Source organism: Rhagoletis pomonella, unplaced genomic scaffold (assembly GCF_013731165.1).
Source record: "Rhagoletis pomonella isolate Grant_MI unplaced genomic scaffold, Rhpom_1.0 Rhpom_scaffold_00032, whole genome shotgun sequence".
Lineage (NCBI taxonomy): Eukaryota > Metazoa > Arthropoda > Insecta > Diptera > Tephritidae > Rhagoletis > Rhagoletis pomonella.
Genome location: NW_023458586.1, coordinates 262,335 through 276,963, shown reverse-complemented (window position 1 = coordinate 276,963; position 14,629 = coordinate 262,335). Strand labels below are relative to the sequence as shown.

At 34.7% G+C, this 14,629-nt stretch overlaps 1 protein-coding gene across 1 annotated transcript; it reads left to right on the top strand.

Moving 5' to 3' along the window:
- Positions 1 to 4,201: 4,201 nt before the first annotated feature.
- Positions 4,202 to 4,957, top strand: LOC118749684 (secreted RxLR effector protein 161-like). Its single transcript, XM_036484482.1, has one exon. The coding sequence runs from the start codon at positions 4,202 to 4,204 to the stop codon at positions 4,955 to 4,957; it is 756 nt and encodes a 251-aa protein (XP_036340375.1).
- Positions 4,958 to 14,629: the final 9,672 nt, after the last annotated feature.

Sequence of the window (14,629 nt, the reverse complement as noted above, 5' to 3'; positions counted from 1 at the left end):
TAATTCTTCTGTAGGTGTGTTTGTTAGTGAAATCCTCCTAAATGGTTGTACATATTTTAACGAAACTTTTTATGTGTTTGAGTGGGTCTCTGGATGGTTTAGTTTCACAATTTAATCCGACAGTTGGCGCTGTATTTGAGATATTACTAAAAATCTTATTTATGATCCGATTTGGCTAATGTTTTAAATATGTATGCAATACTATTGCAAAAACGTGCTGCCAAGTGGTGCCGAGCTATTACTAAAAATAGCCAAGTGAGAAAAGGGGCCGTGAAGGTCAGATTAAATCGACCTTTTGCACCATTGGGTATATCGAACGCTCCTGCGTTGCGATTGGCCCAATGGATATGATTTTCCAATAGTATTATGCATTCAAACTTTTAAGGTATTTCCTCTGAAATAAGTATATGTATATTGCATTTCTGTAGAACAATGATTCGCACCCATTTTGAAACAGCCACCAACTATACTGTAAAGCTTCTAGGACATTCACTATAGAATCGGGTTGTTGGCGCCAGGGAGTGAGAGGAAAAAATGTATTTCGCTTTGCGAATAACCGTGCTATAAAATGCCACACAACTGGAGAATTTCAAGAACTTCTTCACGGATATAACACTTTCCTTATTTAAAGCGGCAAATGACCACCAAACCTTAATCTTAGCAGACGAATGTGCCTATGAAAATTGTAAACGTGAATTGTTGGTGAAAATCTTGGACCAAAAAGTTTCAATAAAATATATAAAAATTTTGGGCGGGACGAAGTTCGCCGAGTCTGCTAGTATACAATAAATTAAAAAAAAAAAAAAATATATAATATAATAAATAATGATGATCATCAATAATAATAACAAAAAGAAAATAACAATTTTTTTAATAAGAATAACTAATAGATTTTGTTGGATTATATACTTTGTTATAATATACTTTACGAAATTGTTCTGTATATAATTAAGTGTTCCTTGCTTGTACTTTAACTGTTGTCTGCAAAATAAAATTCATTCTGTCTACAATTCTAATAGGTTAGGGGCCTTAACGCAGAACAAAAAAAATTTTTTTTTTCTTGTCTAACTTCAAAAGAATTTTGAAATACATTTTTTGAATTGGACATGAAACGAGGCGCAGAATCGGATCGCTTTGAAAAGCTCGTGGGATCAGATAATTGGCTGACTTGGAGTTTCGCGATCGAAGCGCAGCTACGTCTTGAAGGCCTATGGGAGTTCGTTGCAGGGTCTGCTTCGATTGCTAATGCAGAAAAAGAGGAGAAAGCCAGATGTCGTTTGGTACTTTCAGTGGACAAGGCTTTGTATGTCTACGTGCGAAATTGTATAACAGCGAATGCAGTATGGAAGGCATTAAAGGATCTTTTCGAAGATTCAGGCTAAGACAGAAAAGTTGGATTATTACAAAAGCTTTGCTCTGTTCAACTAGAAGACTGCAGTTCAGTAGAGGACTACGTATCACAGATCGTGACGACGTCGCAGAAGCTAGGGTCAATTGGTTTTGATGTTAATGATGAATCGCTTGGTTGTTTACTGCTGAAGGGGTTACCTGAGGCATATCGTCCTATGATAATGTCGCTTGGGAGTTGCGGTAAGAAATTGAGTGCTGATTCAATAAAAATGAAATTGTTGCAAGATATTAGAATGGAGCCATCAACGCATGCATTGGCTAGTAAAAAGTCTTATGTAAAAAACGGAGTCAAGAACACAAACAGGAAACGTTATGGCTGTGATGGAGTTGGTCATTTTATAGCTGACTGTCCTAATCGTAATAAGGTTGGTAATAAGAAAGCGGTGTCACAAAAATCTTCATTGTATGCTGCTTTCTGTGTACAAAATTCTTCAACACAAGTTTGGTATGTGGATAGTGGAGCATCAGCGCATTTAACGAAGGATGAATCCTGGATTAAGGATCCGAAATCATACACTGGAAGTGTTAAGGTGGCTGATGATAACATTTTAAATGTGAACTCAAGAGGCGACGTAAATCTCAATATAATGGTTGGCAAGGATAACTCATCTATAACGGTGCGAGATGTTTTATACGTTCCTGGTGTTTCAGAAAACTTGCTGTCAGTAAGTCAGATGGTCAGAAAAGGGAATCGTGTAATCTTCGATAGCACGGACTGCAAAATATTCAACAGTGACAACATGATCATTGCTACAGCATCTTTGGTAGATGGCATGTATATCTTGAATATGCCGGCAAATGAAGCATTTTTGGCAAACAAGACAGAAGAAACGTTAGAGATGTGGCAGAAAAGGTTTGGCCACTTGAATTTTAATAATATGAAGATACTGAAAAATGGTTTAGTGTCAGGTATGAATTTCAAAGAAGGGAAAATTTTAGAAAATTTGTGTGAAGGCTGCGCACAAGGTAAACATACTCGAGGCAGTTTTCCATCTGATGGTCATCGCGCTAAAAATAAACTGGAAATTGTGCATTCTGACCTGTGTGGACCAATGGAAGTAAAATCATTGGGTGGTAGCAAATACTATGTTGTGTTTGTAGATGACTTTACTCGTGAAATATTCGTTTATTTTATGAAAAGCAAAAGCGAAGTTAAAGAGAAGTTTTTAGAATTTAAAGGACTGGTTGAAAATCAAACTGGTGAGAAGATTAAAATCTTGAGAAGCGATAATGGCACAGAATATTGTAATAACGCATTTACAAAGTGCTTAAGAGAATTTGGAATAATTCATCAGAAATCAGTGTCATATAATCCGGAACAAAATGGTAAATAGGACTTTGACTGAAAAAGCTAGATGTATGTTAATCGACTCAAAGTTGCCAAAGCGTTTTTGGGCTGAAGCTTTGAATAGTGCGGTATATGTTGCAAATAGAAGTCCTCACAAATCACTAAAACTGACTCCAGAGGAGATGTGGAATGGACGTAAGCCAGACGTTAGTCACATGCGAGTTTTTGGTTGCGCTGCTATGTTTTTTGTACCTAAGCAGAAACGTCTGAAATGGGATGCAAAATCTGAGCGCGGGATTTTCCTTGGTTATGGTATAAACTGCAAAGGATATCGTGTGTATGATGTAAAGAAAAAACAAGTATTTACGTATCGAGATGTTCAGTTCAACGAGAATGTGATAGGATATGTCTGGGTGAAAGAAAGGGATGATGATTTTTATTTTTTTAAATATCCTGCGACTAGTGACAATGATCAACGATATACTGAACTTGATAATGATGATTGTAGTTCGAATTCATTGTCATTTGACTCTTTGTCAGAAAATGATGATGAAGTGGGGGAAATGCAAGCTAAGAGTCTTCCACTTGATATAACGATGAGTGATGAAATGAATGACATGAAAAACCAAGTTGAGAAGATCGTTGCTCCAGTAAGACGTAGTGAAAGAATTGGAAAGAAGCTAGAACTTGACTACTGTGGTTTTACAACAACTTTGACAACCGATGAACCAAATACAATTCAAGAAGCTCTATCCAGCGAAGAAGCTGATCAGTGGAGTGGTGCTGTTGAGAGTGAACTCAATTCTTTAGAAGAAAACCAAACATGGATAGCAGTTCCAAAACCAGCAAATTGCAATTTAATTAAGACGAAGTGGATTTTCAAGAAGAAAAGGGAACCTGATGGAAGCATTCGGTACAAAGCCCGACTTGCTGTTAAAGGGTTTACTCAACGCAAAGGTATAGACTATGAAGAAGTTTTTTCACCCGTCGTGCGTTACACATCTGTACGTTACTATATGGCATTATCTGCGCGATTTGGGTTGAAAATAGAGCAAATGGATGCTGTAACAGCTTTTCTACAGGGAGAATTATCAGAAGATATCTATGTAGAGCCGCCATCGGCAGTCGAAATTCCAAAGGGATTTGTACATAAGCTAAAAAAAGGCACTTTATGGCCCAAAGCAAGCTAGTCACGTTTGGAATCTCAAACTCGATGCGGCATTGAAGAGATATGGCCTAAAGCAGTCTCAATTTGATCCTTGCATCTATTACAATACAGTTGGGGAGAAAATGACATTCCTAGCATTATACGTTGACGACATGTTGTTATTTAGTAATGATATTTTTTATACTAATGAGCTAAAAACAAACTTAATGAAGAATTTTAAGATGAAGTTCTTAGGAGAGGCAAAACAATGTTTGGGCATGAGAATCACGCAAAAGGACAATAATATATATATTGATCAAGAAGAGTATATAAAGTCCATGCTTCAAAGATATAACATGGAAAGTTGCAATCCTATTTCGACTCCATTTGACTTGAATCAGAAACTTAAGAAATCAGATACGATTGATGAAACAATGAAAGAAGTTCCTTACCAGCAAGCTATTGGAAGTCTTTTGTTTGCTGCTCAGTGTACAAGACCAGATATTTGCCAAGCAGTAAATTTTTTAAGTCGTTTCAACAATAATCCAAATCGTATTCACTGGATGGCAGTGAAACGCATTTTTAGATACTTAAAGGGTACACTTGAAATGAAATTGTATTTTTTCGCAAGAGGAAACCATGAGATAGTTGCTTATTCGGATGCTGATTGGGCAAACGATGTAAATGAGCGACGCTCTGTGACAGGATACGTCAATATTTTACAAAATGGAGCAATATCATGGAATAGTAAGCGTCAACCAACTGCAGCTTTATCGACCAGTGAAGCTGAATACATGGCGATGTCGGCTGCTACACAAGAGGTTGTATGGTTAAGAGGGCCTGAGAAAGACCTCAACATAAAGTTTGATGAACTGTTACCAACAAAAGTTTTTTGTGATAACCAAAGCGCTATTCATATTGCTACAAACGATGCTTATCAACCAAGAACTAAGCATATTGACAAACGACATCATTTTATTCGAGAGAAAAACAAAATGAACGAAGTGTCTTTTTGCAGTATTTCAACAGATAAAATTATAGCAGATTTTTTGACCAAACCTGTTTGCTTTGATAAACACAAGTGTAAACAAATAGGTTTGAAAATTATATAAGTATATTTCGAGTGGGGGTGTTGGATTATATACTTTGTTATAATATACTCTACGAAATTGTTCTGTATATAATTAAGTGTTCCTTGCTTGTATTTTAACTGTAGTCTGAAAAATAAAATTCATTCTGTCTACAACTATTAGATTTAAATAAAATAACATTGTAAAAGAATGTCCATTAAACTTCAGTTATATGAACATTCTTCTGAAAAATGGAGGTGTAGCATGCAAACGCAGTCAACATAAACAGCAGCTAAAAGTAAACTCAAATAATGAAACATTAAAGTCGCAGTCCATTGACACTTCACACACACACACACACTTACAACATACAACAGAACGGCATTTAATAATCCAAAATATTGAACGCTGTTCTGTTGCGTAAATACAAATCAATAATGCCTAGTCAGCAAGACTCCGATCATGGGGAGGCCACTGCCCATGTCGCTAAGTGCACTGCCGTACATACAATGTATTAAGCAATATTAGCGATCATTGACTCTGCTGACTGAAGCATTGGCCATAGTACTTACAACGTACTAAGCCATAACACTGAACGCTGCCTCAGTTGGCTTACCCAAAATATGTTGACCGCTGGTTGTATGCAGCAATTGCTCCATTTAGAACATGGGAATAAGAACGTCAACGTAGGACGCCCAAGTATAATTTGTAAGAAAGTACACGGGAATAAGAACGTCAGCTTAAGACGCCCATGTACATAAAAATAAGTATAAATAGAACAAGTAGATGCATAAGAAGGTCAATGTCAAGCCAACCGCCCTCAGTTGCGAAAGTAAGACCAAAATAAAAATTATTCGCCTTCAGTGGCGTAACAAGAAAACTTAAATCTTTTAATATTACACCATAGGTGGTCGTAACGTTTGTGTTGGTGCTTTGGAAGTTTGACATCTCTAGCAGTTTTGTATGTATTCGCGAATTTGTACAACCATTCCTGGCCAATAGAATCTTCGACGAAGTCGGTCTACAGTTTTGGCTATTCCGCCATGTGCCGCCGAAGGTTGGTCATGTGCCGCGAATATTAATTGTTGGCGTAATTCAGTCGGCACGTATTACTTCCACCCATTGTCGTGTGCATAGGTCTGGTTCTATGGTAGATGTAATTATCAATGACTTGAAAGTCTGGCAACTTCCCACATTTGATTTTTAGATCGTTATATTCTGGCAAGTTGAAAGCATCGGAGCTTAAATCAATTTCTGGTTGCACATTTAGTTCTATTTCATTAACTTCGGTTTCATCATAACATCCTCATACATTCGAGACAGGACATCCGCGATTACATTTTCACTACCCTTCTTGTGTTCGGTGGTAAAGTTAAAACCTTGCAATTGGATGGCCCACCTAGCAAGTCGCCCACTCAAATCTTTTTGCTGCATAAAGGCCCCGCCAGATAGAAGTTCTTTTCTGCGTCACAGGGATGCTTTTGACTGACAAGACGCACATATTATTGCGAGGTGCCACAATGAAAACGTTTCCGCCAACAAAACGGCTTATTTTGATTGGCTAAAAGTCAGTTGATTTAAAATCCTTCCATACGTTGTGGTTTTGCCGCATTGATGCGCGTCAAAAGTTGAGAGTTGGGCGATTTTTATCAATTGCGGCAATGCATGCGTTGCCAATGTGGCGTTACGACTTTGAACTCCAACCCTTCAATATAAATACGAAAATTCCTGACCACTGCTAAACACTCTAGCTCAGTAACTGAATAGTTCCGTTGCGCATTATTAAGCTTCTGCGACATATAAGAAATGGGTCGCTCCTGGCCACTATCGTCTTCTTGCAACAAACATGCACCTACCCCTACTTGACTAGCATCGCATTGAAGTATGAAGGGTTTCCTATAATTCGCATGTATTAACACCTTGGAAGAAGTCAATTTCCTTTTCAGCTGATCAAATGCAAGCTTCGCGTAAGGGTTCCATGCAAAGCGTTTTTTTATATAGCAACTCAGTTAAATGGAATGTAGTTGAAGCATAATCGTCGATAAATCGGCGGAACCATCGGGTCATGCCCAGAAATTTCCGAAGTTGGCAGCCTGCTTAGCAATCCCTCAATATTTAGGATGGGATATGCATCCCTATACGTCACCTCGTTTATCCGCCAACCTAAACAGAAACGGACCTTCCCAGATTTTACAAGTGAAACCACGGTTAATTGTTTCTGTTGGTGAGTATTCAGGGACACAGCTTCATTTGGATCGAGCTCAATAGCATCTACGTGGTCGTGTTCTGCATCAATGTTGACCCTAATACCAAACTCCTCCCAGAAATCCATTCCACAAATGACTGATTGGGAAATCCACGGAACTACCAGAAATTCAATATTTTTAATTTGACCATTATAGTTAACGCCTATTTCAACAACGCCTGTTATTTGTGGTCGCTGGCCGTCCGCTACCTTAACGTAACCGTTACATTTCGTTAGAGGAGAATTTGATGCAAACATTGATTTGGCCAGTTGGCCCCAAGTACACTTTTATTGGCACCACTATCTAAAGTAGTATAAATATAGCGGTTCTGCAACCGGAACAGCAGAGCTGCTATCAAAATAAATTTCCAGAATAAATTTCGAATACTTCTTTAAATCTACATCAATAAGAGGTCTTCTCGCTAGCTTCATTAAGAGTTTTTTTGATATGGTTTATATATAATCCGAATCCCTTTTTATAAAGCTTTAAAAACATTCCTTTTCCCATTGAAATAGCTTCCATTGTATTATTACGACGTTTCGCCTCAAATAACTGCTCCTTTCCAGTTTTTATAGCATTGATTGCTTTAAAGATTCCTACTGTACCGCCAGATAGACTTCCAAGTGCTCCTAATGCTACGAATAAAGGCGCTAATGGGAGAAATCCTCCAGATTTAGGTAATGATATTACACGTGGTGTTTTTATTATAGGTTTTTTCCTCTGAAAATATTATTTACAACCTTTCGTGAAATTTTTATGGCATCTTTTAAGTTATCCCCTTTCTTTCAACTTTGTTTAGCACTTTTTAAGGCCTGATTGAAGAGCTGATAACCAGTTTTTCCTCCCACTTTTTTAGTTTTGCTATAAGCGTTCCCCATACCGAATTTCGTTGTTGTCTTCATTATATTTATAACTAACCAAGCATTTGTTTTCTCATTAAGATTGCTATCCTTCGCTTTAACTCTTTCCCAAGCCTTGTCAATTAATTTTTTATCAGCAACATGTCGGTTATCTAAATCTTTATTATAAAATTTTATGATATATCATGTTCTCTCCAAGCAGTGTCTAGTAGATTAATTCCTCGGTCTCCTCTTACGAAAAGTTTCCGTAGTTTCGTTCCAGGTCCACAAATTTGATGACTAGGAAAATGAAGTTCAATAGGAAGCTTATTAATTATATTTATAAAACATTTTCCAACGTCTAACGATTTATGAATAAACATTTTTTCATAAATAACACTCATACATATAAAATAATATTATATTCAAATAAACGCTGAAGTTTTTTAATAAATCTATGGTTCTATATAATTAAATTTTAAATATCTAAATACTAAATTAACAGTTAATTTATATTCAAATACAATATTATTATATGATTTAGAATAAACTTCTATATCATGCATCGCCTCCCTATTTTTTCTATCATAATACTTTAATTTAGTCTTAATATTTAAACCCCTTCTTTCATATTTATGTTGGTTTTGATGTTGCTCCATTATGTATTCCTCAATTTCCCCGCCACAAACTGTTAGAAATTTTCCGTGGTCATCCTCTTCATCCCATTTTTTGTTAAAGAAAGCATGGGCTGCTCTGACTGGGATGCCCAAAACCTGTCACCGGGGACCCTCATCTTCATCTTCAATACATATTCAGGGTGTCCCAGAACTCAACGTCAAGCCGAAACGGGGTGACAGCATTGATTGTGACCATCATGAGAAAAATCAGAAAAAAATCTATCCCATGCAGTTTGAAAATTATGGGCATTTAAGAAAAACCTAGAAATTTGGTCAAATTGTAACCATTTTTCGGTTGTTGTGGTTAATTTTTATTATTTTTGTTCATTTAAACTTTGGAACCTTAACCCTAAATGAAATTTCTAGAACCTAAGTCAAAAATAATGACACTTTTGCCCCAAGCTTTCTAGAATTAAGACTATTTGTTAAACTATGAATTAACAATTTTTATAATTTGTCGAATTTGAAAGGCCCTCCTTAAAAAAAAAATGTACTAAAGTGCCTTGACAAGTGCCATTAAAAGTTCGCGCATTTAATCAGGATTGTAAAATGATACAATACTTGTTAGTTTCATACTAAAAAAAAACGAGTAAAAAAATAAAAACGTTAAGTAACCCATTTTTTCTAACCCATTTTAATCAGTTCAAATGTTTTTTATTCGCACAAGCTCTTGGTAGGTTCTTAATTTTACGGGAAAATTATGAGAGAGATGGATAGTGGACATGTTTGCCATGAGCGAGCGAGACAGATAGTGACGCCACGCAGTGAGACGGAGATGCGTCGTTTAAACGCGTGCGAATGAAACAGATACAGTCACCATTCCAAGCAAACGGCTACGCTACCAGTCTGACACCAGTGAGTCAAAATAATTTCCTTTAGCCGCTAAAATAAACCTAGCTACTTCTAGCAGCTTTTTGAAGGGCGATTTTCTTGCAAAACTAGCCATTTTTCTCATTTAACTAGCAACAAAGTAGACAGCTGTAACGGCAACACTGCAGTTAGTACGTTTCGCTCATTCGTCTACCGCGCACTCGCTGTGTTGATTTAGTACTGACAACTTTGGCTTTTTGGACTTGGATTTTTGTGAATTGGACTTGTTGATTACATACCGGCAACTTTGGCTTCTCTCTTTTGGAATTGGACTTTTGTGTTGGCATCCTTGTTATCTACCATGCCTATGCGCTAGACTTCACAAGAATATGCGAACATGCACCTCATTTATGGAGAATGCAGATGCAACGCAAGTGCCGCCGCTAGACTTTATCGGGAAAGATATCCAAATTGAGAGCGCTATCCGGATCACCGCGTGTTTGTTAATGTGCACCGTTCACTCACAGAGGGCGGCCATTTCCCGAATCAAATACGGGCTGGAGGTAGAGCTCGCTTTCCTTACGAGGAAGAAGTGTTGCAAGAGATCGCAGATGACCCAAGTATTTCCGTTCGTGGAATTGAAGAAAACGGGAATACCCAATACACAGCACATCGTATTTTTCAAAGAGCCGAAATGCATCCGTTTCACGTACAACGAGTTCAAAGTCTTCTTCCTCGAGATTATCCTGAAAGGATTTCATTTTGTAGAACAATGCTACAGAGGCATAATGAAAATCCCCAATTCATCCAAAAAATTCTCTGGTCAGATGAATCTACATTTAAAAAAGATGGTTACATAAACTTACACAATTTTCACGAGTGGCATGTGGCGAATCCTCATTTAATGCGAGAAGACAGATCCCAGTATCGCTTTAAAGTAAACCTGTGGACCGGAATTTTAAACGGCAAAATTATTGGGCCTTTAGACCTGCCTGAGATCTTGAAAGGCACGAATTACCTACATTTTTTACGAGAAAATTTACCAAATTTGTTAGAGGACATACCACTAACAGATCGTCGCCACATGTGGTATCAACAAGATGGCTGCCCAGCGAATTACGTGCAAGTAAAAGATTTCCTTGACCAGGAATATTCGGGAAGGTGGATTGGACGTTCAGGCACTATCTCGTGGCCAGCACGTTCCCCAGATTTAAATCCCCTGGATTTTTTTTTATTGGGGCGTTCTCAAAGAAAAAGTTTATTCAAAGCCTATTGAGAGCGTAGCCAAGCTGCGTGAACGAATTTCTCGAGCTGCTGAGGACAGCCACTCTCGAGGATATGCCCGGCTAATAAGTAGATCTTTTTTTAAGAAGAATACACGCCGTATTGAGGCTGATGGTAAACAATTTGAACATTTATTGTAATAAAAAATGTTATTTCCCTATCCGACTTTTATTCCAATAAACCTAAGCTAAACTAGGTCAAGATTTTTCATTATTTTATTGATTTACTTTTGTTGACTTTGGTAAAAGTGGCGTCATTATCTGTCTCGCTCGCTCATGGAAAACATGTCCACTATCCATCTCTCTCATCATTTTGCCGTAAAATTAAGAACCTACCAAGAGCTTGTGCGAATAAAAAACATTTGAACTGAGTAAAATGGGTTAGCAAAAATCGGGTTACTTGAGGTTTTTATTTTTTTACTCGTTTTTTTTTAGTATGAAACTAACAAGTATTGTACCATTTTACAATCCTGATTAAATGCGCGAACTTTCAGTACCACATACCAAGGCACTTTAGTTAATTTTTTTTAAAGGAGGGCTTTTCAAAATCGATAAATTATAAAAATTTTAAAATCATAGTTTAACAAATAGAAAACATGGGGCAATTGTGTCATTAATTTTGACTTAGATTCTAGAAATGTAATTTAGGGTTAAGGTTCCAAAGTTTAAATGAACAAAAATAATAAAAATTAACCACAATAACCAAAAAATGGTTACAGTTTGACCAAATCTCCAGGTTTTTCTTAAATGCCCATAATTTTAAAACTGCATGGGATAAATTTTTTTTCTGATTTTTCTCACGATGGTTACAACCAATCCTGTCCCCCCGTTTCGGCTTGACCTTTAGTTCTGGGACACCCTGTATAAGGGTTTTTCATGACTTCAAAGCACAACATCTCCAGTTCGAAATCGAAGTTGTACTCTCCATGATGCTCGCTATTGATGATTCGATTGATTCCAGGCATGATGTGTTTTATAAGTAGCTTTAAACAAAGTAATAATTTCTAATGTACAGTATTAGCTTATTTATACACATTTTATAACTATACAAAAAGCATTGAGGTAAACTGTTGATAAAGAACATATTTTAAATATACATATATTTTAGTAATCTATTTTATACTTCATAATGTGATTCAATTAAAATGTGGAAATAATCTTGTTGCTGACAAAGAGTGTATTTATTTTTTATTACCCTATTTAAATTTTATAATATGATTCAAATCAAATGCTAATATTATAAATTGCGTTGATCTTGATTTCATCATCATTGTTTGCCTAATAAGTATATTAACACCAAGTGGACGATAACGAATCCCACATAAACATATAAAAAAATGCTTATAAAAGTATGTGTATATTTAAATGTTTTATTCATCTGGCATTATTCATTCATATATTGCTGACTTAGTGAGAAAAGTTGTTAAGCATACTTTTTATGAAAACTCATATTTTGATATAGAAAGCAAGAGATATTAATAATACATCGTTTCGAAAAAGGATTAAGATACTTGTTTTTCTCGTTTACATTCATTGAAAGACAAATTTATTAAATTCAAAAGAGTCACCGAATGTCTAACAAATTCAAAAATTATATGAAATCTTTTAATCTTTCACATAGGAATCGAAAGGTCTGCTGATGTTGATGATGAGAACAAAAAAAAATGTATTTGAAATAAAATAAAGTTTTATAATTACTTATTTATTTATATTTATTATTAGATATTTAATGAAGAAATATATTTTCATAATATTGTTACATTTTTTTAGCACATATCATAGAATTATTATGATATTTACAAGTATTTATAATTATATTTTTATTATATAAATTCTTTAAATTTGGACAATTTAAATCATCTAAATAATATAAAATAATATCGTATACGAATAAGCGTTGAATCCATCTGATATTCTCCAATCCTTTAGCATAGAATATATAATTTTCTCTTTTCAGTAATGTATGGATATATTCAATAACAGTCATTAAAATCGAATCACCATCTTCCCATTTTAATCCATGATGATTATGATATAACCAGTTATTAGTTGTTTTATCCCGTATCGTCAACTTAGATTCTTCAAAAGCAGGTTGAATAAGAAACGTGGTTATATATGAATCATATGTTGATATGCTGACTTCTTTAGCAATAAATTTCCTATTGAAATCGAATCCCTGAACATCTATAACCAACGTATATTCCTCTGACATTATATAGCTTAAGCTTTTTTTTAAATTCGTTTAAAAATAGTCTTATGAGTTTCTATAAAGATTTATAATATTTTTTAGAGTCTGATGAAATCCTATTTAAATAATTGAAAACATAAGTATATGTTAGAGCCACAAATTTTATTAACTAATCGATTACACTCCGCTGAATAATGAAAACCAAATATCAAATTAATCTTTTTATATACTACATTTACATTCTTTTTATATTTCATATTAATATAATAAATCCATCTCATTCTATTAAAAGTTAAGAAATTTTCATGTTCATATCATGTTTATAACTTTTAATATCGATTAATGTGACATCAGAGCGTAGTGCAGTATCATCTCCAGTAACAATTTCAATTTCACCGTTACTTAAAATTTTCTCGAATGCAACCTGACGATACTCAAAACAAGAAATATTCACTTTGCGTTGAAGGAAATCACTATATACAACGAATTCTTAGCATAATATTATCCTCATATTGAAGCTGAAAATGTCTATAAAAGGGATGTGAACTCTCAATTATTCCTAAAATACTTTTCTCTTTTTATATTAGATCTTGTCTAAATGCTTCTATGGCTTCCTGTGTTGTGAAAAACTTTTTCGGATTAGATATACATAGGTGCTTATGATGTTGTTTCAGGGATAGATGTTTTATATACGTCTTCTTTTAATCCATTTTGATCACTTTGAGTCCCCTTCATTAGTTTAAAGTTCAGTTTTATGTTTATAGTATCATTATTAGGGAGTTTTAGAGAAAACTCTGTATTTTCAAATTCATTTTGACTCAAATCAATAAAAAACCTCATTATATTTATTTTTTTTATTTTAATTGTTTATTAATAAATTTGGTTTTTCCCGTACCACACGGGGTTTTAATTTAAAATATTGATGTCCAAAATATACTATAAGATATTTTTTTCCTGTCCAATAATATTCTACATCAGGAAGAGGATTTGTAGGTACCTCATCACAAAACACCTGTAGACCACGCGATTCCATACGTTCAGTAGATATTCCATTCCATAGGTTCTCCATTTATATAAAATTCAGTCTATAAACGTATATAAAAAATAGAATATCAGGTATGTTCTGAAATTCGTTCGATTTGAAATCGATACGATTTTGGAAATATTTTTATGGATTTTTAATCATAAAACTCATAATTTGGTACTGGTACGGATGATATAACATCGCTGATGTTTCCGTTATATTCTTTATATAAAATATTCAATCTTTTCATCAGAAATAACGATCAATATTTAGCAAATCATATCGATTTCAAATCGTTCGATTTCCAGAACATGTCTGTATATGTAAATATGTATGTATATTTTAAAATTAGAAAACATTTTTTCTATTAGTATTAGATCTGTTTAGTAAAAGCTTACCTTCGTCCTTTGTTTAATTTATATATGTTTATATAATTTACTTAAAAACTCTCACAAAAATGGACCATATTCACAGCAAATTTCTTTGATAAATGAGAACTCATCTCAATAAAGAGATAAGTTTATATACTACATTTTCATTTCTCTCCTAAGCATAAGAATTCAAAAATTGGCTGGCTTTCAAAACGTCAATCACATTTAATAAATCAATGACAATTTAAAAAGAATTTCTATGCTATACATATATAT

Excerpts from the sequence above, each read along its gene's own strand:
- LOC118749684 (XM_036484482.1), top strand. The coding sequence starts at position 4,202 with ATGGAAAGTTGCAATCCTATTTCGACTCCATTTGACTTGAATCAGAAA.